This window comes from Sciurus carolinensis, chromosome 8, assembly GCF_902686445.1.
Source record: "Sciurus carolinensis chromosome 8, mSciCar1.2, whole genome shotgun sequence".
NCBI classification, from domain to species: Eukaryota; Metazoa; Chordata; class Mammalia; order Rodentia; family Sciuridae; genus Sciurus; species Sciurus carolinensis.
The window spans coordinates 101,958,948-101,982,636 of record NC_062220.1 but is presented as its reverse complement, the minus strand read 5'-3'; the positions used below and the strand labels follow the sequence as shown (position 1 = coordinate 101,982,636).

The window sequence follows — 23,689 nt, the reverse complement described above, 5'->3', positions numbered from 1 at the left end:
TCCAGGTTTCAAACTGCCTTTTTTTTTTTTTTTTTTGTGGCAGTGCTGGGGATTGAACCCAGCGCTTTGTGCTTGCAAAGCAAGCACTCTACCAACTGAGCCATATCCCCAGCCCCTCAAACTGCCTTCTTATCTGGGCTGGGCAATATTAGAAGAAAAAACTGGTGACCTTTTCCAATGAACTTCTGAGTGTGGCCTTTCCCATCTGCTTGTCTCTGCAGCTGATGGTGTTGGTCAGTGGGAGAGATGGATCACCCTACCTTCCCAGGACCGTCTGTACTCTGCAGCTCTCCTGTCCACTTGCTTACTTTTCTTGCTGTTCCCACTTCTGTACCCCCATGCTGGAACAGCAGACACTTGTCAGATGGGTGTTTTATCTCCCCTGCACTCTGGGCATCCTTTGCATTCTCAGTACCCCATTAAGTTGCAGCAGGGCCAGCATCTCTCCAGTCTGGCAGTTCTACCACCCCTTCTGCCTCCAAATACCTGTGAGTGACTTTAAACATGACTATGCTTCAAATTCTCTAATGATTCTAACTGTGTTGGGACCCAAAGCTACCTCTATCATGTGCCCCTCTTCACTGTCCCCACCTATTTAATGCTCTGTAGGACTTTGGTCTTTGCTGGTTCCTCAGCCTGGTATGCCCTGCTCATAGGGCTCATTATAACTGAGTCCTTAGTGTTCTGCGCTTTCTACCCAAATGTCATCTCAGAAGAGCTGTTTCTTGCTCATGTCTCCCCAACAAAGTAGCTGCCCACCACCACTTCTCTCTTCCCAGACCCCATACTGTCTACCATAGGCTTGTCTAACCCTGGTATCATCCCTCCTGATTGGGCCTCCAGGCATGTTTACTTGGGCCTGGTGAGTCAATTCCTGGTGGTCAAAGGACAAAAAGACCATGACATCAGAAGACATGGCTTCCGTCAGGGTAGATATGGAGCACTGAGACCTGCATGCGGCACTGCTGGGAGGTGTGCGTTCCATCCTTGGGGAGTGTCCCTAGTCTGTAGGAAGTTCTCCCAGCTCTGCTGTTAGAGTTCTTAAGCCAGTTTTAGGGTGCAGAAACTCTCCCAAGGAATGGAAGGAGGTGTGTGGAGGGTTTCCTGCACATACAGGCTGTCTCCCATTCAACTTTCCCTGTCATCAGAGGCATGGCAGGATAAGAGTGAGGCAATTGTCCTCCACATGTGGCTCATGTCCCCCCAAACTTGAATGCAGAAGTCCTTGGCGTGGACTCAATGCCATGCTGTCTCTTGCCTGCCTCAGCCTATTCCTGGGTGTTCCTGCTGAGTACAAATCCAATACTCATGACTCAGTCGTATCCCTGAAGGTGGAGGGTTTATTGGGTGGCATGAATTGTTTTCTTTTCCAAGGTTGTTTCTTCTGGGAGGGATGGGTCTGACTTGAATGAAGGCTCAGTTGAAGACAAGGCCTCAACAGGGTACCCCGGAGGAAGGTGAACCCTTCCTCCTCCTGATTGTTCTGTCTATCCACAAAGCTGCCGGGTGCTACCTTTTGTAAGGACAGACCTTTCTCCCCCAAAGCCATGGCCCTATAACTGTCCCCTAGCTTTGCCACAGCAACCTTTTCTCTTTCTGTCTTCATTGACCCCACCCCCCAACCCACCCCACTGCAGCCTGGCCACCAGTCATAGATTCTTGCAGGGATTATCGTGCAGGGCTGGAAAAGAGGGAGGGCCTGCCAGGGAGAAATCAGGACACCTGAGGAAGGTCCCCATCACATATAACTAACCAGGTTGAAGTATCTACAACACAAGCATTGCAGACAGTGCACACAGGCACACAAGGAATAAGTGTGCTGCACACACTTGATACAGACATGCACTTGACATGTTCACTTAAACAGACTCACAGACCTACCTGCAAGGGTGACACATGCACACACCCCTGGGTTCTCCCTGACACTGGGCCAATTTCTTCTTGAGACACAAGTTTGTCTCATTAGGTTAAGAGTGACCAGGAGAGGGGCTGGGGATGTACTCTGTAAAGCACTTGCCTAGCATGCACAAGGCCTTGGAGTTTGTTCCCCAGTACCACAGTGACCTACAGAGGGCCTAGGAAATTTTTTGTGCCTTTGCCTGAAACAGGGAAGGACTGACAGGGTCACAGAGTTCCTGTTCTCAAAGATTCTCCCCCTGGAAAGCCTTTGTTCTGCCAGCCCCCACTTGCCCCAGCCCTGACTTCTGCCCTTCATCCTGGCCCTGCTCAGCAGCCCCACCCAACCTGGGCCCTAGGCTGGTTATAGACATGTCAGCAGAGCCTAGTCAGGGCTGGTGGTTATGTGAGGCTATTTTTAAATCCAGCTCTAGCTGGCACCCCCACCCCCAGCCACTTTGCCACTACTGGCCACCTGCCGCCGCCTGTCCAACTTGGAATGCTGATTGGCAGTTGGCTGGGGTGGGGGTTGGGGACAGACCGTTATAAAGCTGGGGGTGCTAGGGAGGCGGCTGTCCCTGTCTGGAGCCCCTGTGTCTCCCTGCCACCATGGCCACCCACCGCCTAGTGATGGTCCGCCATGGTGAGAGCACATGGAACCAGGAGAACCGTTTCTGTGGCTGGTTTGATGCAGAGCTGAGTGAAAAAGGGAGGGAGGAGGCCAAGAATGGGGCCAAAGCCATCAAGGACGCCAACATGGAGTTTGACATCTGCTACACATCAGTGCTGAAGCGGGCCATTCGCACCCTCTGGACCATCCTGGATGGCACAGACCAGATGTGGGTGCCTGTGGTGCGCACCTGGCGCCTCAATGAGCGGCACTATGGGGGCCTCACAGGCCTCAACAAGGCAGAGACGGCTGCCAAGCACGGGGAGGAGCAGGTGAAAATCTGGAGGCGCTCCTTTGACACCCCGCCACCCCCTATGGATGAGAAGCACCCCTACTACAGCGCCATCAGCAAGGTGGGCTGCTAGAAAGGCCCCTGAAGGTCTGAGGTTGGGAACCTGGGTTGGGGACCAGCTGCCCAGGGAGGGAAGAGCAGTGTCCCTGTTCCTCTCCCCAGGAACGTCGGTATGCAGGCCTGAAACCTGGGGAGCTGCCTACCTGCGAGAGTCTCAAGGACACCATTGCCCGGGCCCTACCCTTCTGGAATGAGGAGATTGCTCCCCAGATCAAGGCTGGCAAGAGAGTGCTCATTGCAGCCCATGGGAACAGTCTACGGGGTATTGTCAAGCACCTGGAAGGTGAGGCCCACCCTCAGGAGGGGTGTGGGGCAGAGATGGGTGGGGGTAACAGTGCCTTTACTTTTTGGCAGTTGAGCAGATGTGGAGGTTTCAATCAGTGCATTGAATCTAGAGAGTTGAGAAAACATTTTAAAAAGTTCTGTGACATTTCATTTCTCTGTGTTCTGGGCCACTATGGGAAATGTGCTTCCTTCTCAAAGTTGTGGGTTTCATGAGCACAGCACCCATTGAGCAGCCTGCTTGGGGAGGTGGCACCCCCACCACAGGAGCTGAACAGAGGTGAGATAGGCTTGAGGGTGGCATCTTCCACAAAGATGCCCACCTAGGAAAAGGCCAGGACTCAGGGCACTTGGCTCCAAATCACTTCAGGGGAGTTCATGAGGCTCACTGTCTCAATGTGTGCAGGGTTCTGCTTTCTTGTGTGCTCCTTCCAAAGAGAACAGTGAAATTTGGTGCAGAGCTATTGAGTACCCAGCCTCCAGGCCTCTATTGTGGCTCCCAGTTCATAGCAAGGAGGGTTGGGCTGGTAATCCCAGCCACTTAGAAGGCTGAGGCAGGACTCTCAAGTTTGAGAGCAGTCTCAGCAACTTGTTGGTTCCCTAAGCAACTTAGTAAAACCCTCAAAATAAAAAATAAAAAGGGTTGGGGATGTGGATCAGTGGTTAAGCAACCCCAAAAGAGCAAGGCGTGTTGACAAATGGGCCTTGAGAACTACACAGGCAAGGGGAGGCTCCCAAGTGATGGTCTCTTCCACTAGTTCTTAGATGTCAAGGCAGTCTAAATTAGCCTCTGAATGACCTTCAGGCTTGTTGGAGATCATAGCAAAGGAATGAGGTGTATCCCAGATCTCTGGCTCCTAGGAGCTGATAGGTGGACCCCTTGCACCTGGATTGGAATCCAGAGGGGGAGTGACACCCCCCCCATTCTTTCTGGGGGCTCTACAACCCCATATGCCTCAACCTGCTTTAAAGGGAAGAGGCACCATGGTGAGTATGAAAAGGTACCAGGGGGAGTGGGGGTGTTCCCAACTTCCCAGGGAACATTCTCTAGTCCGTCCTACATGGTGGGGGTGGGGTGATGCCAATGCCAAAGATTGAATTGCTACTGGCGGTGGGGCCTGCAGGAGCAGGTAAGGTCAGGTTTCCAGTCGTTCCTCTGCTCAGAATTTAGAACCTAGAAGCCAAATGATTAATGTCCTTCCGACCTTCAAATTCAGTCTGGCCAGTTCATATTGGGCTGAGGAAACTGTGGATGGCACCACCACAGGTCACAGCTGCTCGTGGAGGATGAAGTTTGTGTCTTGCCACTGGGCTATTTCTGTAGGCTGCTCAGTCTAGCTTAGTTCTGCCTTGACCTTTAGGTACATTTTTGTGGCCTTGCCCTCAGGGCTGAGAGGATTAGTGCCAGGCAGCTCGGCTCTGTGGCCCAGAAAGGCCATGAGGTCTGTTATATGGAAAGGCTGTAGACAGAGAGGCTAAGGATGTTATTCTTCTGGTCCAGGGATGTCAGACCAGGCCATTATGGATCTGAACCTGCCCACGGGGATCCCTATCGTTTATGAGCTGGACCAGGCACTGAAGCCCACCAAGCCCATGCGGTTCCTGGGAGATGAGGAGACGGTGCGGAAGGCCATGGAAGCTGTGGCTGCACAGGGCAAGGCCAAGTGAGGGTGGGTATGGCAATAAAGACAACTCTCTGCATACTGCCTTGAGTTCAGCATGGCCAGGCATGGCAGGGTTATGGCCTGCCCAGCTCACCCCATTAGCTGTGGTGACCCCAGGGACCAGTACAGCTATCCCTGGAGCCCACATCACCTGGGGGCAAAAGCCTAGTCCCCAGGCCTGGCTATCAGGGGCTGAACCAGGGTTGTGACTACCTATATGCCAAAGAAACCCTTAAGTTTTTAAGCCACTTGGTAACCATGTTCTTAAATTAGGGTATTTTAGGGGAGAAGAGGCCAAGGACCCAGCCCTCTGCAAGGGAAGCAAGGCCAGCAGTCAGGAAATATTTCTTGGCCAGCTTCCTTTAGAGAATGAGTGGTTCTCTGCTATCCCTAAGCCCCACCTCCTGGTGAGCCCAGACAAGCCTGTGGGGCTTCACAGCATACAATAGGCCAGACTTATGAGGCTTCCATGACCTGTTATCTTTACAGTAGAAAGGGAGGAGGCCTAAGGGACAGGCAGGATTGGCAATGGGGAACATCAGGCTCGACCACTGCTTTCCTCATGGCCTTCGCCCTAGGCTGCCAGCAGGTGAAGCAGGAAATCAAGCACATCCACCTGGCACCCCTCAGGCACAAGACAGACCTTATTGCCCAGATACTGAGCAGGAGCCAGGTGCCTCTCTCCTCCACATATGCTGTGCCATGTAGCAGAAACTCCTTAAGGTAGGGAGTTGCACAGCCTTGGCCTCTCCCAGAGGAACAGTAATGCAGGAAGGCTCCAACGTTAGTCACATGCTAGTAACATTTATGCCTCTCCTACATGGCTAATTGGCCATGCTCCTGGTCTAAGGACAGGAGCATGCATACATTTGTGCATTCTCTCTCTCTCTCTCTCACACACACACACACACACAAACACAAAACACATCTACCCCAGACACAAAGCATATGCAGACCCCCAGGTTGAGGTTTGTTTCCACATAGGAGTGGTAAGCCACAGCAGATCAGACCAGAGCTGGGAGCCTGGCGACCAAACTTCAATCTTGGATTTGTTCCTCAGACACACAGACAGGCTGGGATAGAAAACGGAGACAGCAAGAAGGACACAACATGTCTTTGATTTTTCACATACCCAGAGATGGGAGCTTGGTCATCCCATCCCTGCTTCCCATGGCCCAAACTCAGGGACAGAAATGGAGTGGGGCCAGGTAGGCTCCAGAAAGACAATAATTCCCTGCTATCAAATTCATCATGGTCCACTCTGACTTTGGTCATAGACTGCTAAAAGCAATTCTCTAAATTCACTGTTCCCAAAGGTCATTCTAAATAGTTGCAGCCACCACCCTATAGAAGCCAGAGAGAAAGAAAAGGCAAATACAGAAGGCTGCCCCCAGATGCCCCTGCTCAGAGACCCAACTTGGCAGTACCTACTCTCCTCAGGCAGAGATTACCTGGGGGCTTGCTACAGGTGGGGCTTAGCTCAGTCTCCCACAGAGGTGAAGCGCCAGACTAGTGGGAGCATCTGGGAGGCTGCAGGAAGTGTGTTTGTGAATCACTGGGTTATTGCTGCATCTGGGGTGACAGAGGCTGAACCACCCAAGCCAGAGGAAGCCCTGAGGCCTTGTCCTCATGGTGGTTCCATTCTTGGAAATGGCGAACACTGACTCTTGCACCTCCTCTTTTAACAATAAGGAAGCCACATCTGGGTGGGGAAGGGAAAGATGGGCCTCAGCCTCACTCAATGAGCTCCACGTAGTTGGCAGGAAACATGCCAAAGTGGCCATCAGGCCCATAGCCACGCCACCAGCCTTCGTCGATCACCTCGATGCCAGTAATGAGGTTCTCAGGATCAAAGGAGATCTCCGTGTCATCCGCTGCAGGAAGGTTAAGCCCAGGGGCTGCATCAGGACCCCTGCTCACAAGCCCCCAACCCATGTCTGCCTCTTGGACAGCCCCCCTCCCTCATGCACGAGAGCTCAGGGCTGGTCTGCTTTCTCCTTGGTACATCTCATTGCCATCCAGCCTGCATGAAGCCCAACACTTGCAGTGGTGCCCCACCACCCGGGAACATCTTCCTACAGAATACCTCTGAAAAAGGCTGCTCCCCAGAGACCCTTAGCCCTTTCCCCAAGGTCTCCTCTGGGAAGTCAGAGTCCAGTTCTGATTCTATTTTCTGGTCAGACCTGGAGGCTCTACAAGATGGTAACTGGGGTTCCTATGAATGGATGGTAAACTGCTTGCTAGAGTGTGTGGGGAGGGCCAGGCTGTTCAGAACAGAAACTCCAGTGCCATGGTCATCACCATTCTAGTGGGGCTTCCATCCTCAAACTTGCCTCCCACTTCCCTCTTCTTTTCCCAATACCCCTGGTGCTGTCCCCCTACAGAGCCCCAGTCACTTGCTCTTATCTATCTCAACCTCAGGACCCATGATTTGTGGCAACCAGGTTGGGCACCTTACCTGCTTGGTAGTCATACAGGGCCCGGGCACATAGCCCTTGCCCACTGAGTCCCTGGGCCTGTGTATAGTGGTCAATGTGCTCAGAGCCAGTGTCTTGCTGCTGCACCTGCCAAGAGAGAGACAGATGACATTACCCAGACTCAGCCTTTTCACGTAGGTGGCTCAGGTCAAGCTGGGGTCTACAGGATGGGCAACAGCACATGGAGGATGAATAGCACAGTAAGGGTGGGGGCTGCAGCTGTCCTAACACATCTATACCACAGTCATCACCCCAAGGTACAGAGGCTGAAAGACAGTGCAAACCCCTCTAGCCATAAACTGCAGGGTGCTTCTCTCGTCCAGGATCAGCCTCATGGGCACTGGCCCACATAACTTACAGCATGTGGCTTTTCCAAAAGTTGAATGAGAATCCATAAGTGCTTCAAAACCCTTAGTGTACCACAGAAAACTCAGGCCTGTGGCACCTTTGCTGCCCCACCCCACTGCAGAGAACCCACCATTGGAGGTTCCTCATAGAGGGTCTCTTGCTCTGGGGGTTCCTCGTATGTGGCTTCCTCTTCCGCCTGCACCAGACTTGGAGGAATGCTGGGTGCTGGCTCCTCACAGACATCTGCATCAGAGGACACAGCAAGTTCTGACTCCTCTTCTTCCTACAACCCTCCCTTCTCCACCATCACCCCCCTCCAGGGCCCAATGGGATAACAAATGCCTTGCCTGCCACGGGCCTTGAGATAGTGGGAGTTGGCTCTCTGCCAAAGGAGGTCTCTGGTTGGGTGAGCTGTTTCTGCAGGAAGGGGCTCTTCAGCTTGCCTGCAAACCCCCACAAACAACATCCCCACCACTTAAGAACCATTCCTTGGTGCCCACACACCCACCCTGGTCTTTTAAAGCAGCCCAAAGGGGCTGGCCCCAGCTAGCACAGGTACAGAGATCCCAGATGTGTCTCATGTTCGCTGCGGAGAGATGGTAGGCAGCATAGCCATATGAGTAGGAGATACCTTGGCCCTAGGCTGCTCTCCTCAGTTGTTCCTTGTCACTAATCTGTCTTGTGGCCAGGCCCAGAGGGAGGACCCACCTGGCTGAGGGCTGGAGATGGAGGTGGTAGACATGGCCCTCTCCTTCTGCTTAAAAATCTCCCGCGGGTGTGCAGTCCGCTGACCAGAAAACACCTAGAGGAACACACGTTGACCTGAGCAATGACCCAAGAGTTTCTCACCTCACTGTCTGTTGCCCCAGCAAGCAGGCCCTCAAGGCTATATCAGGGGCAAGAAGCCAAGGGGCTGATAGGGCCTCTCCCAGGACTAGGTTGCAGTTCATGCCGGAAGTTTCTGCTCCTGGTTTTCCTCCCCACTGGCATATTTGATGTGCTCAGATGTGTCTCCTGTTCACTGCATGGGCCTGAGCTAAGCCCTTGATCCAAGTTCAGGGGCTTCAACATGTGATGGATCCAAATCAGAAAGTTTCTAGACCCTTTGAGAGAAAAGCCCAATACTAACCTGCTCCTCTCTGTTCTTTGAAACCACTTCTTGCTGCTGTTCACATGTCCTGCTGGGAAGGCCAGAGTGGGAGAAGAGAGCTGAAGCTCTTCAGCAGCCCCTAATGCTGCACTCCCAGTCCTCCTGCCTCTGAGGGATTAAGAGAGCGCACAGGGACCCCCAAGGGACCCCCCCCACCACCATGAGGGCCAGCACCCTAGCCCAGTGAAGGGTGGGCTTACCCTGAGGGGCTGGCTTCTCTGTGCTGCTCCTGGTAGCGTTGCTCTCGGCGGGCTGCCTCCTGCAGCTCCCGCTCCCGGCGCTCCTGTTCCAGCTGCCGCTGTTCCTCCTCAGCCCGTCGCTTCTCCTCCAGCCGGCGGTTCTCCTCCTCCTTCTGCAGGGAGGGCTGGCCACTCAACCCCACACTGTCCCCATGTCCTCACCTCCTGCCTGGGACCAGGTCCCACAGGCATGTGGTTGAGGGAAGACACTACAGCACATCCCTCACATGCCCTACTTATGCCTTACTTTAACTACCTATAAATGGTCAGGTAGAACACTCACTACACACCTGTGCCCCTACTCCATGCCTCTTACCTCAGCTTTGGCCCAGAAGCTGTCTTTTCCAACTCTCTTGATCTCAGATATGGCATTGGTCTTCTGGTACACAGAACCCTGTGGGGGACAGCAAATGCTAAAGACCTGGCCCTGGGTGGAAGGTTAGGCCTCCAGGGTATAGAGGGTAGGGTATTTACAAGAGCAGGTGAGTGCTACGAGGACTGGACTCAGTGGGGACATGGGAGCCTGACCTACCACCCTCAAGGAGCTGAACACCAAGTGCCCAGAAAGAGGCCCAGGAACCTGCCCCAGCAGGGATGCTGAATCCTAAGAACACTGAAGGGGTCTCGTGGCACCTAGCCCTTGTGCATGGGGGCCAAGGCAGGAAAGGTCCTGTCTGCAGACTCCTGGGGACCAAGTAGTTCTGAGGCAGGCCTCTGGCCAGGACTACCCCTTAGAGAGCTGACTGGCACAGCATTGTCCACAAGAATTACTGCAGAACCCAACTGCACATTTGATGCTGCAATCCTGACTGTTAACTCTACCCAGTTTAAGGACCACGAGTCTACAGGTGTCTCCCCATAACTTGGGTGTGTAGGGTTCTGCTCTGATGCCAACTAAGGTTCTTCCACAGTGGTTCCTGCCAGAGACTACCTAGGTCTTGCTGGCACTGTGATCCCCAGGGATGGCTGGACCATTATAGCTGTGCATTTCCGAAGAGCCTCTAACCTGATCATACATAGCTGGCTCCAAACAAAGGTGCTAGAATGGCTAGGCCAATTACCAGGTGTGGTTACCATCTATGGAAGCCAGTCATGAGGGGTCCAACTATACAGACTCTGGAAACCATATAGATTCTGCCACATCCTCAGGTCCTCAGCAATGAGAGCTTGGTGATGGGCAGGCAGGACTTACCACTGGAGCCTGGGGTCCTGCATCCTGGAAGCGGCTGCTTTCCCTGTGGAAGCTGTAGTTGGCCCCGGAGGCCTTGGCCACTTTCTGCATGATGCACTCAGGCTCCACATCCTCCTCTGCTCGTGCATTGATGGTCACATGGGCCCCCTGTGGCAGAAGTAGCACTTAAAAGACAAGATTTGCAAGCACAGGAGAGGATGAAAAAACTTCTGTCTGTTCATGTAGCAGAGGCCATGACTGCCCACAGGAGATTGATTACAAGGCATCTGTCTGGCTGCTGGGAACCGAGGCCCTGCTTCCCTGTGTGGTAGTCCCTATTGCAGCTCAGGAGATGCCCAGTTGGCCACCAAGTTCTTTCTGAAAAGCAGACCCATGACCTCATTCTCTGTTATTATAGACCCAATAGTTTTTTGGGTTGTTTGTTTGGTATGGGAAATTGAACCCAGGGATTCTTAACCACTGAGCCACATGCCCAGGCCTTTTTATTTTGAGATAGGGTCTTGCTAAGTTGCTTAGGGCCTCACTACTAAGTTGCTGAGGCTGGCCTTGAACTTGTGATCCTTCTGAGTTGCTGGGATTATAGGTATGCACCACTGCACCTGGCTACACCCATTGAACTTGGAAGTCTTTTTCATCTACTAGATGGAAACAGAGTCATATCAGAAAATGTATTTGCAGAAATGGGAATCAAAGGAGTCTCCTTGCTGGTAATCAAGGAAGTGCAAAAAGTCACCTAACAAGTAAACAACAAATACTTTAAACATAAGTGCTTTTGAAATCGAAAAAAGGTTCTACCATAGAACAACTGATATGAATAGACTGAAAAGGAATACATCAAAATGATACGTGTTAGGGTGGTGGGCACAAGCATCCTTTTCCTTTCTCCAAATACTGACAATGCTGCTAAGCTATTTAGAGTACTTATGAACAAATCAGAACCCAGGCCCAGCCTTGCTCATTGGATCAGCTCCAGCTTGATCTTTAATCCTGCTCTGCTGAGACCAACCTTTGGGTGTTCTGATCACATCTCTGCCTCCTGTGTATCTGCTGACCCAGAGGGGAGCAGCCTCTGCTCATGCCCTGAGGGCCAAACAGAGCATCGATCACTAGTACGCTCCTGATTCCAGCTCCAATTCCAGTTCAGTTACACCCAGGAACCTGGGATGATTGATCCTGCAAGGCCCCTTAAGGGGCAGCAGGACTGGTGTAGCCCTCACCTTCAAGAAGTTGGCCATGGTGCTGACGTGGTTGGCGCATGCTCCCTTCCGCACATCATTCACACCCTCGCCTGTCTGCAACACAAGCACACCCAGCATGACCCAGGCCTCCTCCCAAAGTCATTTCCCTTCCCACAAGTTCCCAGGGACCCAGCAGCTTCCCTATCTCCCCAAAGAGAATCTCCTCAAAGCAGACATCATTCTCCCAACTGAGTCACAAAAATGAATTTAGTTTTCAACCTCCAAGGGGTTCAGAAACTGTTCTCTGGGCAGGACAGTTGCTGGCTTCCATTGTGGGGGAGTTGCCTGAGCTTTTTCTTTTCTTTCTTTCTTTTTTTTTTTGATACCGGGGATTGAACCCAGTAGCCCTTAACCACTGAGCCACATCTCCAGTCCTTTTATATTTTATTTATAGATGGAGTCTCACTAAGTTGCTTAGGGCCTCAATAAGTTGCTGAGGCTATCTTTGAACTTGTGATCCTCCTGCCTCAACCTCCTGAGCCACTGGGATTACAGCATGCACCACTGCACCTGGCTCCTGAGAGTTCTTGATCCCTAGTACTCTGCTGGAGCCCCTGTCCCTGTACTCTCAGGCTCCTGCATACTCCCTTGGGATTTCTGCTTCACCAAAATGACTACCCTGAAGGAAATGGGGCAGGAATTTCTTGTGATGACCATTTTTACTTCACTTTGCAGGACCAATTCTGGGTTTGGAGGATGAATTCTGTGTAGCAAGGTCAGTCATTTTATTTAATTATTTATTTTTTGCCATACTGGGGATTGAACCCAGGGCCTCACATGTGCTAGGTACGAACTCTACCCCGTTCTTTTTAAATTTTTATTTTGAGACAGGGTTTCACTAAGTTGTTAAGGCTAACTTGTGACCCTCCTGACAAGGACAGTTATTCTTTGGGCTACAATGAATTAATTGACTATTCTGCTCTTTCACCAGCTTTAAACTGTTCTGTTTATTTAATAAATCATGCCAGTAAAATACCCTGTTCCCGAAAAAGTCAAAACAAGAAAGAAGTCAAGGGACTTTCCCCAGTCACACTAGATGAGATAAGTCCACGTACCCAATTGATGAGGACAAACTTGGGCAGGCCAGAGTTGGGGTCCTTCACCCTGCAGAAGGCATACATCACCTTCCCACTGTTGAGTTCCTCCACCAGCTCCTCCAGACCACCCTCTGCAGAGTCACAGGGAGGGTCAGAGGTGGCCAGTGCCCCTGCCCACCCCAGTGCCTGCTTCATCAGGAAGGAAATCCAAGCCACTCTTCACCAAGGCTTCTCACCCAACCATCTCAGAATCATCCTTGGAAGCTGTGTTTAAAATCATATACATGTATAGCTCCGTGATAGAGCACTTCTGGCATAGTAAGGGCCTGGGTCCAATCCCCAATGCCACAATAAAATAAAAATAAAAACAAAATAAAACCAGATTCCTGAGCTCTACTTCCACAAGGCTGATTTAGCATAGCTGGTGAGACCCAGGGAAATTACATTTTCTTTTGTATCAGGGACTGAACCCAGGGGTGCTTATCCACTGAGCCACATCCTCAGTCCTTTTTCTATTTTATTTAGAGACAGGGTCTCGCTAAGTTGCCTAAGGATTCGCTAAGTTGCTGAGACTGGCTCTGAACTTGCAATCCTCCTGCCTCAGCCTCCTGAGTTGCTGGTTGTGCACCACCTCACCTGGCCAGGAGACTGCATTTTCTGACAAGCACCTTAAGTGACCTTTTTTTTTTTTGCCCACACTAGTTTAAAAACCACTCTTCTAAACTCAAAGATAACTCTGGAAATAAAAATAAATAAATAAATATTTCCACCTCAGACCAGCCATCAGACTTCCAAGTGAAGGATCTCTACATCACTCTTCCTGTTGCCTGGACTCCACAAAGGGCCCCAGGATAGTGGAGTTACTAAGTCATCCCCTCTGGGAACCACATGTTCACTCAGGCATTAGGGCCACCCAGAGCGTCAGATCTCTTGTAACATCTCACAACTGAAAAACTGACTTGGCCCTCACGAGTCTCAGATGGTGGAGGTAAGAAGGGCTGCATAAGGCATTCTCCATAGCACTGACCCTCAAACCCCAAACTTCCCAAAGCTGAAAGGAGGAACTGGGTCAGGTATTTTAGCTGCAGGATCCACAGAACCCGAGGCAGTCAATGCTGCATTGGTAGCATAGTCTTGCTTGGTGTCACTGGCAAAAGCAGCATGACACTCAGATTGCTGATCCCTGCAACTCTCAGGCATCTACCCTGTCATGTGAGATGCCTATTCAGTGGCAATCATTCTAGAAAGAGGATGCAAAAGTGAGAACAGCTTGTAGGAGTAAGGGCTTTCTATCAACAATTGTCACTAAAACTGTATTTGTTCCACCAAGCAGAGAATGTGTTCCAGGCACTCACTGAACAACAAAGTCATGTTCTGCTCAGGACTGGGAGTGGGAGGAGGTCAGGTGAACCTCAGAGTATAGGCATGCTGGCCTTGAGCATGGGGAGGGATCAGAGTATCAACTGGAATTCATACCCCATCATCTCTAGCTCAGCCTACTTGCCAGTTTCTGCCCAGTGGTGGCCCGGAGCCATTCCTTCTGCAGAGACTACCTCCACTGAGGTCCCCATCATCACATGCAGTGATGTTGCCTCTCCCCAGTGCAGGTGGGTCTCTGTGTGCTCTTGCCCCTGGTAAGGGCAGAGAAGAGGCAGAGGAGAGGTCTGGGCCTTCTTTACCTACACCACTGGCATCCACCCAGCTGAAACCCTCTGGACAGAGAATACCCATGAACTGGAGAGGGCTGGCTACTTGCACTTAGCTTCTCCAGAGAGAGTAGCACTGCCCTGTATCCAGGGATAAAATGTTGAGGAAGAATGTTTTTATTCACAAACATCTGAAACGTACCAAAAGTTTACCAAAGTTTACCAGAACTGTCCAGTAAGGGCCAGGCCCATGCTGCCCAGAGGACTGATACAGCTCTGGCCCCCTAGACCTGCCTTGTGCTGGTCCACATCCTAATCAGGAGGTCAAGGAATCCCTCAGTGGAGCTAATGTGGGGATAGGTCTGCAGAAAGCAGGTATCCCACTCCCACCCTCAGCAAGGGGAGATGTCACTGCAATGGAAACCTGTGTGACTGAGTCCCTTTCCTGCTGTGATGGCTGAAATGCCAGCGATGGACCAGTGACAGTAAAAACTTTCTTCCCTTTGTGCATCTTATTCTCCTGCCTCCTGGTACTGAGAGCCCATTTGAGGGATACTTACCCCCTGTGCCAGCCACACGAATGTCATTGCTGTTGCCCTCGTAGGTAAACAGAGCCCTGAAACAAAACACGAGTGGACTCAGTGGTCAGCACCCTGAGCTCCATCTGCCATCACCACACCTACCATGGCAGATGCAGGCTCTACTTTGCCTTGCTCTGACCTGCCAGACAGGTTCTCAGTAGGCCACACTAAGGCTGACTAACCATGGGACTTGCTGTGAGAAACAAAGCCATGGAGATAAGAAGGACATACCTACTTAGAGGAAAACATAAGTTGTGGAGTTTTATGAATTTTCTGCACATTCATGTGTAAAATACTCATTTGTCTACTAGGTAAAAGAATTTAAAAAGACAAAAGATACCTACATATTTCTGAATTCAAAGAACCTCAAAGAAGATAGGAGGTAGGTAGGTAGGTAGGAAGGAGAAAGAGATTCATCAGGCAACTTGGAGGCTGCCAACACTCGGGTGTACATCTGCCCTACCTTCAGTGATGCCTGAAGAGTGCGGTGGCAGGTCTCCCTGTGACAGTCTCCTGGCAAACTCAGATTTTAATAGGTGTGCACAGCATCAGAACCCACAGGGCAATGTTACATGAAGTCTATAAAGACCAGTGACCCATCAACCTCTTACAGACAGGAACACACGGGCAAGCTTTCTATCTAGTGATTTAACTCTCCATGGCTGACACTGGGTTGCCTTTCTTTCTGGTAATACTAATTACTTATAAGACTAAAAAAAATTTTGGCTTATAAACTTGTACCCCAGAGGTGGTGAGAAGACAATAAATTTTATTAAATCTGAGTCATGAAGAAGAAAGGTTACTCAAGGAGAACATTCTTGTAGAGGTGGCCTTCAAGAGGCAAGTTTTGCTTGAGGTGCTCCATAGTGCACACACAGTCATCAGAACCAACCATACAAGAGTTTAACAACCCTGGCCGTGCTGGTGGGTATGGAGCAGAGGCAATGACCTCTCTCACAGAAAGTCAAAGACAAAACACAACCCAGTGTCTGTCATCTCCCCAGCTTGGGAGGAAGACTAGACAGAAGCTCTGGGGAAAAGAGCCTGCCAGTGCCACTGGGTAGATGCATATGCCTGAGAAAGAAAAATCAAACCCCATGCCTGTGGACCTGGTTAGTAGGGAGGAGGCAGGCCACTAGAAAAGAGCTGTTGCTTACCAGGAGAGGAAACAGAATGAAGAAGGAAAGAAAACCACAGAGGAACAAGGAAAAAGATTTAGAAGGTAGTGGATATCAGCCTGAGTTGGTGGAACTTTCTGTCGGGGAAAGAAGACCATTCTTTTTTTTTTTTTTTTTTTTTTTTTGATACCAAAGATTGAACCCAGGGGTGCTTAAGCACTGAGCCTCATACCCAGACCTTTTTTTAAATGTTTTGAGACAAGGTTTTGCTAAATTGCTTAGAGTCTCACTAAGTTGCTGAGGGTGGCTTTGGACTTGCAATCCTCCAGCCTTAGCCTCTGGAGCTGCTGGGATTACAAGTATGCACCACAATGCCCAGCAAGACCATTCCTCTTGCTGGCCACAAGGCCTGGCTGCCAGGGTACAGATACTGGCACAAGCAGTAGGGACAGAAGATGGCAGCATGTCTCCTCCAAGAAGGGATCTGGCAGCTAATGAGGCCAAGTTTGGTATCTGCCACCTACCCATCCAACTTCATTCCCCTCTCCCCTGAGATCCACTCTGAACCACCTTCGAGACTGTTCCCAGTTCAGAGGTTCATTCCCATCTTTAATAGAATACCACTCTTCTTTCAAATCAACATGACAAAACCTGGTGCACTGGCCTATGCATAGGAAGGATGTGTGACATGTCAAGTCCTTATATTCCATCATTCTTTTCAAATATGTGTACTGAGAACCTACTGTTTACTGGCAATAGGAATGCAGTTATGAACAATCCCAAAGGCCCCACCCATGGAACCTGCCTTCTAACAAGAAAGACAAGACACACACCTGGTGCTAATGTACTGTCAGGGAGTAAAATAGGCACAGGAGGTGACACATGAACCAGATTAGAACAAACTCATCAAGACCTGAAGGAAGGTTGGGTGCGGTGGTACACGCCTGTAATCCCAGAAGCTTGTGGGGCTGACACAGGAGGATGGAGAGTTCAAAGCCAGCCTTAGCTAGGCACAAAGCAACTCAGTGAGATCCTGTCTCTAAATAAAATACAAGAAAGGGCTGGGGATGTGGCTCAGTGATGGAGTGCTCTTAAATTCAATCCCTGGTACTCACGCTCCCCAAAGGGAGGGGGCTAGAGACAGATCAAGATGGAGAGCGAAAGCTTTGGTTCTGGCCTTAAGGCCCAGTACAATGCCACCTGCATCTTTAAAAACCCACCAAACTGTAGATCATCTCTGATATTCTCTACTGGTTCTTCTGTATCATTCAGTTCATCCTTCATCTGAGCATTGAGTACACAAAACAATTCTATACCAGGTACTAGGGAAGAGATAAGTCCATCCTACCCATTCTAGTGAAGAGATAAAAGTGACAAGAAAATTCCCAAGTGTTTCCAGCATGTGTCCAGCGTGTATCTGAAGGAAGTGAAACTAGAGGAGAGGAAAAGGTGACTGTAGTCAGGAAGCTAGGAATTCAGAAAGGTCTCTCTGAGAAGGCAACCTCAGAGCAGAGATCTGAAGGTGTGGAAGGCACCTGGGATGATGCGGAAGAAGTGCGCTCTAGGCAGAGGAAACAACAAGAGCAAGGGCTTTGAAGAGGAACCATCTTGCAAGTTTGAGGAAGAGAAAGACAGGGGTAGAGTGGTACTGAGCAGGTGTGGCCACAGTGTGGTAAATAGGAGGGGCAGCAGAAACAGGGTTATACAGGGCAAGTGGGTGGGGTGGAGTCTGGGCTTTATTCAATGTGCAATGGGAAGTCACCGCAGAGTTATGGGTAGGAAAGTAAGATAGTCCAAATCTTTTTCAGCCAGTGAATGGGGACTTGCCTCAGTTTGTTGAGTAACTACCTACATGGCTTCCACAATTAGGGTGGCTGCCAGGGGCTCATGCAACTGACTGACACAACCTGTAGCTATTCAGGAGCCTGGAAATGAGTAAGTGGGCAAAAGCATGGCTATCCAGGCAGATGAGTATGATAAGAGGAGGTTTAGCACCTTAAAGCGGAACAGCGAGTAGATGAGACAGGTCAGAACCAGGCTGTGGTGGCAGTAGACAGCTCTGATAAGAAACCCAAGTAAAGACTAGAAACATGGGAAGTCTGCACTGCTAGCTGAGCTGTGAGGTATCATTCCCGAGTCAGTGACAGTTCACCAGGCATGGTGGCACATGCCTGTAAATCCAGTGATTCTAGAGCATGAGGCAGGGCAATCTCAAGTTAGAGCTCCTCCCCAGCAACTAAGTGAAGCCCTCTGCAACTTAGTGAGACCTGGTCTCAAGTAAAAAAAAATAAAAAGGACTGGGGATGTAGCTCAGTGGTAAAGCATCCCTGGGTTCAATCCCCAGTACAAAAAAAAAAAAAGTCAAACACAACAGAAAAGCAGTGATAGTTTCTGAGAAGACTGAGGTACCAGGGAAGTACAGAGGAGACAAGAAAGCACTTAGACAAGGGGAGAGGTGGCTGGTCACAGCAGCAAAACCTAGCCCAGGCAACAGGAAATGAGTCCATGAGGACCCACACAATGGGGCAGACTCAGTAGACAAGGTCTCAGTGCTGACCACAGGGTGGGGGAGGTCCTACCACAACTCCACCTCTAAGTTCTAGTTTCTAATTTCCAAGTTTGGTCATCACCATACTGAGCATATTTCTTAGAACTTGAAGAACTAAAAACTGGTCAGTGAAAACAGTTTAAGCAAATGGGAAAGTGAAAGAGAATTACACATAGCTATGCATACTGCAGAGTTGATCTGTATGGGGACTGCTCAGGGTTCACCCAGAAACTTTAGATTCAGGATCCCAGTACTGTAGTTTCATCAACTGCATAAGGAGACCTACACACTGATAGCCTCCCAAAGCTTGTCCAGGAGTGGTGGAGAGAAGACCGGACTTTTTTTCTAAGTAAGTGTCCAGCATCCTATTTTTATTCTTCCCATGACTCAGATACAAGAAAAGAGAAATGGAGGTCCTGAAATCCACATTCCCAGAGAACCGGGGCCCCAAACCTGTCCTCCTTGTCTGAGCCTCCAGAGCAAGCTCATGTTTCCCAGCCCGGCTGTCGGGCCCCTCTCAAAGGCCAACTCTGAACCAAGCGTTCGGGAAGTCAAGCGCTGCTTCCGCCTTCTAAGGCGAGAGTGGAGGACCTGAGGAGGACCCCTTTCTTAGGGAAGTCCCAGAGCTGGAAAAAAGAACCTAGCGAAGCCAGCAAGTACCACCGGGCCAAGTCCTACATGGAGGGCCGCGAAGCCGACACTGGGCGTCGAAGGTGCAGGGGGAAGGGCTTAGTCTCCCAAGCTGTTTCACCCGTTCACGAACTACTGGGCAGCGCTGAAGTGGGTGGGACAGCACCAAGCTGGGGTGTGGGGCCGGCAGGCAGGTGAGCCTAGTATCACCTGCGGCCGCGCCGCCCAGCACTTGCGCCCCCCACCCACTCTGGGCCCGCCCAGTTGCCCACCAGTCGGTCGGGGACTTCTCGGTGACCACCCGCACGTAGGCCTCTTGCAGCGCCGGCCCGTTCCGGCTGAGGTTCGCCGCCATGGTCCGCTCCCCGATCCCCGAGCTGCAGCCGCTGCAGCTTTTGGGTCCAGCCTCCCTTGCCAGTCGGGAGCCCCGCCCAGGTGGACGGAAGCCTAGCTTCCGACAAACGGAAGACCCGCCCGGTGCCGGAAGTGGAAGTAGAGGCGGGACTGAACCCTTAGCCTCTGGGCTTGCTGCCCGAGAGCGGAGAGTGAGGTGGTTTTATTTAGGCGCCGGCCAACTGAAGGAACTGTCTGTCCGCTGCTGTTCGTCAGCTGGGTGCTCTCCCCGGGCGTGGCCTAGCGCGTGCTCTGGTTCCAGTCCAGTCGCTTAGTAGCTCAAGGAACAATGCTCATGTTCTTTTAATTCGTGTCACTGTTAATGCGCTTACTTGAGAGATCTTACATTCACAAGTCTTCCTCCACACCGGATCCCACGAGCCAATGTGTGAACCCGCATCAGAAGTATGATTTATGAATAAAGTATGATATAATGAATACACGCATAAATGGATGCTAAGTGATGAGCGCAACGCTACAAACAAAAAAAGCTTTTGTGCTGGCTCTCATTTTTTTCCCTCTGCAATTTGGTTAAAGGTGGGGGTAGTAGAGGAATGAAAAGAACTCGCTTTGTGCTTCACCTTCATATTGAGAAGGAAGGGACCCATTTTGCCTCAATCAGCTCCCTTCCAGGAAAGATCTTTTTTTTTTTTTTTTTCCCATCCACAAATGTGCATGGATCATGAGAAGATCTGGAAAGAAAGCTCCCAGGTAAATGTCTAGGTTCTGAAGTGTGAACCAGCTTAAAGGGTCTGAAAGATGGGGCACAGGGAGAAGTTGAAGTCCAGGGGAAGGGCTTTTTGTTTTTCTGGAGATCTAATGGAATCTCTAGTGGATTTTAAAGAGAGGATGTGACCTGCCATATGTAGACCATCTCCATCCCTGTCTCCCACCCACTCCCATTTTTCTTGTGTTTCCTCCCATCACATCTTGCATACTGCTTTCATAATGCTACTTAACATAAATAGAAAAGTCTTACAATGACCACCTGGAAGTAACAGTCTTCTTTGCACGATCAGCCACTGGTACTACTGTAGGTGGACTAGGGGACAGCAGAGTGAGAGGCAGGCTCCAAGAGGTAGCTCTGCTATTGCCCTCCAAAATGAAGGATGGCCAAGGCCCTGCCCTCCAGGGGTACCCTATTGTAGGCAGCTGGATGCCATTGAGCCTGTCTGGAGGGTAGGGGCATGGAAGCCGGGAGGTGTTAGGAGACTATTTTAGAAAAATCAGAAAGCCACACTATCTGGTCTGGGAGTTTTGCAGATTCTCTATAGTTTTAGGTTTTGTTTTAAATAAAATATGTCAATAGGACAAGACCAGATGGTAGGAAAAACAGAGTCAGAAAACTGGCCTCAAGAAGTGAACAGCAAGTCCTTCTTCAAGTGAACAAGTAGGCCTCTGGAAGGAATGCTGCTCAGGATTTGATTTGCTGCTTCTGCCCCCACAGCATCAAGCTGCTGTTTGGGGATGCTGGCAGCCACATCCTCCATTTCTCAGGTAACCAGCACTCATGGCTAGATCCAGTGCTGTGTAAGGTTCATTCCTTAAACAAGTTGCCCGTCAGAAGAGCTAAGCACCAAAAGGGATGAGAGACAAGTGGCTCCATGGTGAACTCAGGCGCCTTCTCTGCCTCTTTGGGTACCAGGCTCCAGGCCAGTAATTCTGCAGATCAGGCCTGTAAGCACCATTTCTGACACTGAAGGAAACTTTCTTCTGGAATATGCCATCCTTGAGAAACTTCAGTGAGGTGGTATGGAATTCTTCTGTGTTGATATACTGCTCAGCTATAAGCTACCATTTTACATGGGTTCATTTTTGGGAATTGAACCCAGGGGTGCTTAACCACTAAGCCACGTCCCCTGCCCTTTTTATATTTTATTTAGAGACAGGGTCTCACTGAATTGTGTAGAACTTTGCTAAGTTGCTGAGGCCAACTTTGAACTTGTGATTCTCTTGTCTCACCCTCCTGAGCTCCTGGGATTACAGGTGTGGGCTGCTATGTCCCAAGCTACCATTTTAATACTGTTAAATATCCTTGCTGTGAGATTTTTGACCCTTTGCCATGTTCTTGTAATTTCCAGATACTTCTGGAACCTGACAGATGAAAAATCTCAGCTCCATTGTTCAAATCCAGAAAATTCTGGGAGAGTTAATAGTCATTTATTCATCATAGATTTGTTGCTTAAGATCATGCCCAGGGTAAGGTAAGCCCAGTGGCTCAGGAGGCTGAAGCAGGATTGAAAGTTCAGTCAGCTTAGCAACTTAGTAAGGTACCAGCCAACTTAGCAAGACCCTGTCTCAAAATAAAAAATAAAAAGGGCTGGGGAAATGGCTCAGTAGTTAAATGCCCCTAGGTTCAATCCTTGATACAACAAGAAATTCCATTTCCCTGACCTCTCTGGTCTAAAGGAGAAACACACACATTACTCCATAGTTGACTTTTCAGATCTGTTGTCCAGTTGCTAACCAGGGACCTGCCTTGCAAGTGTCGTTTCTGGAGATGTGGATTACACAGGAGCCCCTACACCATGGTTAATGTTACAACAAAGCTTTGACCCAAGGAGTATTCTTCAGGCTGACTTGAGCCCTAGAAGGCATGACAAGTGGGTGACCGTTTCACTGGAAGGGAACCTAAGAGGATTTCTCAGGAACAAGCCTGTTCAAGGAGTCAGTAGGTACAAAGCCCACTTCAGATTCACAATGAGTAAGATTTTTACTGGGGATCCCCAAAGGGCTGATTTTACTTTTCTACTACCTATTTCAAGCAGAGAGGGCAAGCTTGGGGAAATTTTGACTGGACCCAGAAAACCCACGTTTCTTCAAGCTATTGCTTAAAAACCCAGAATGTGGATACTCACAGTCTTAACACCAACTTGGGCCTGAATTTTTCCCTCTGACCTACCTTGAACATGTGAATCAGTCCCCACTTCCTAGACTATATGAATCATTATCTGCAAAATACTTTGTGATGCTGAGCTGAAGTACACAATTTCACACACTGCATGGTGTTGCTGCTTACTTAGCAGAGCCTGTGCTAATAGCTTTTCTGAAGGACATCATGGTAAAGTCATTCTCTCCATCTATTAAGATTTACTGTCTTAAAATCAGCATACTACAGAGAAACAGCCACACCAATGTTCATAGCTTCTCAATTCACAATAGCCAGACTGTGGAACCAACCTAGATGTCCTTCAATTGATGAATGGATAAAGAAACTGTGATATATATATAGACACACACACACACACACAATGGAATATTACTCAGCTATAAATAATAAAAAAATTATGGCATTTGCAGGCAAATGGATGAAATTGTAGAATATCATGCTAAGTGAGATAAGCCAATCTCAAAAAACCAAAGGACAAATGATCTCGCTGATAAGTGGATGACGACACATAATGGGAGGTGGGAGGGGGACAAGAATGGAGGAAGGAGGGACTGTATAGAGGGAAAAGAGGGGTGGGAGGGGTGGGGGGGGAGGAAAAATAACAATGAATCAAACATCATTACCCTATGTTAATGTATGATTATGAAAATGGTATGCTGTTACTCCATGTACAAACAGAAACAACATGTATCCCATTTGTTTACAATAAAAATAAATTTAAATAAAAAAAAAAGATTTACTGTCCTGTTTAAGCAAAGACCAAAGGGTTAGCAAAGAGAAATTAAGAAGGCAATCCTCACCATGGTGAGAGGCAAGGAACAAACACCAGAGGACCTCAAAAGATGCTTGATGGTAAGAGGAGAATCCTAAATAGAAACCCCCCAAAAGGCAGATGCAGACCAGACTCAATCTGCTCCATCTTTTTTGAAAGGAGTAATGACACAAAAAAATCTCAGGAACGTATTCTCATTGACAAAACATCTGGCAGTAAGGTTGCAGCTACAACTTACAAGTTTCAGGAACAAATCATTCTCCCACAGTCATCTTTGGTTAACCCCAGGTGCTAGGTCTGTAGACTTTCCAATTGCCCCCAAAGGCTCTGCCTGGCCTTTTGGTTGCAGTTTTATTCTTCTCTGCCCTGTTCTTTACTTTTTGCAGTACTGGTGACTAAACCCAGGGGTACTCTACCACTGAGCTAGATCCCCAGCCCATTTTAAAATTTTTTGAGACTGGGTCTTGCTAAGTTGCTGAGGCTGGCCTTGAACTTGTGACCCTCCTGCTTCAGCCTCCCGAATCACTGAGACTGCAGGTGTGCACCATTACACCCAGCTCTGCCCC

At 49.7% G+C, this 23,689-nt stretch overlaps 2 protein-coding genes across 5 annotated transcripts; one reads left to right on the top strand and one right to left on the bottom strand.

Moving 5' to 3' along the window:
- Positions 1 to 2,459: 2,459 nt before the first annotated feature.
- Positions 2,460 to 4,901, top strand: Pgam2 (phosphoglycerate mutase 2). The gene is made up of 3 exons (XM_047560298.1): positions 2,460 to 2,919; positions 3,021 to 3,201; positions 4,702 to 4,901. The coding sequence occupies exons 1-3, from the start codon at positions 2,506 to 2,508 to the stop codon at positions 4,866 to 4,868; spliced, it is 762 nt and encodes a 253-aa protein (XP_047416254.1). The 5' UTR covers positions 2,460 to 2,505; the 3' UTR covers positions 4,869 to 4,901.
- A 1,062-nt stretch (positions 4,902 to 5,963) lies between these two features.
- On the bottom strand, positions 5,964 to 19,497 carry Dbnl (drebrin like). 4 transcript variants are annotated; one of them, XM_047560294.1, is made up of 13 exons: positions 19,341 to 19,497; positions 14,752 to 14,807; positions 12,564 to 12,676; positions 11,488 to 11,562; positions 10,271 to 10,417; positions 9,395 to 9,472; positions 9,040 to 9,191; positions 8,819 to 8,870; positions 8,398 to 8,491; positions 8,037 to 8,132; positions 7,820 to 7,932; positions 7,323 to 7,428; positions 5,964 to 6,738 (listed from the first exon to the last, which is right to left on the bottom strand). In XM_047560294.1, exons 1-13 carry the CDS (start codon positions 19,421 to 19,423, stop codon positions 6,599 to 6,601), a joined length of 1,305 nt encoding a protein of 434 aa, XP_047416250.1. In that variant the 5' UTR covers positions 19,424 to 19,497; the 3' UTR covers positions 5,964 to 6,598. The 4 variants fall into 4 exon arrangements, with proteins under 4 accessions (XP_047416250.1, XP_047416251.1, XP_047416252.1 ...); XM_047560295.1 differs by having other exon boundaries at positions 8,819 to 8,867; XM_047560296.1 differs by lacking the exon at positions 12,564 to 12,676.
- Between the last annotated feature and the right edge of the window lie 4,192 nt (positions 19,498 to 23,689).

What these genes read in the sequence shown, in the direction of transcription:
- Dbnl (XM_047560294.1), bottom strand. Translation starts at nt 19,423, where the DNA reads ATGGCGGCGAACCTCAGCCGGAACGGGCCGGCGCTGCAAGAGGCCTAC. An exon ending in CAAAGAACAGAGAGGAGCAG is followed by an intron (nt 8,492 to 8,818) that starts GTTAGTATTGGG and finishes GTGTTCCTCTAG; the next exon opens with GTGTTTTCTGGTCAGCGGAC. An exon ending in TCTATGAGGAACCTCCAATG is followed by an intron (nt 7,429 to 7,819) that starts GTGGGTTCTCTG and finishes CTCTCTTGGCAG; the next exon opens with GTGCAGCAGCAAGACACTGG.
- Pgam2 (XM_047560298.1), top strand. Translation starts at nt 2,506, where the DNA reads ATGGCCACCCACCGCCTAGTGATGGTCCGCCATGGTGAGAGCACATGG. An exon ending in ACTACAGCGCCATCAGCAAG is followed by an intron (nt 2,920 to 3,020) that starts GTGGGCTGCTAG and finishes TCCTCTCCCCAG; the next exon opens with GAACGTCGGTATGCAGGCCT. An exon ending in TATTGTCAAGCACCTGGAAG is followed by an intron (nt 3,202 to 4,701) that starts GTGAGGCCCACC and finishes CTTCTGGTCCAG; the next exon opens with GGATGTCAGACCAGGCCATT.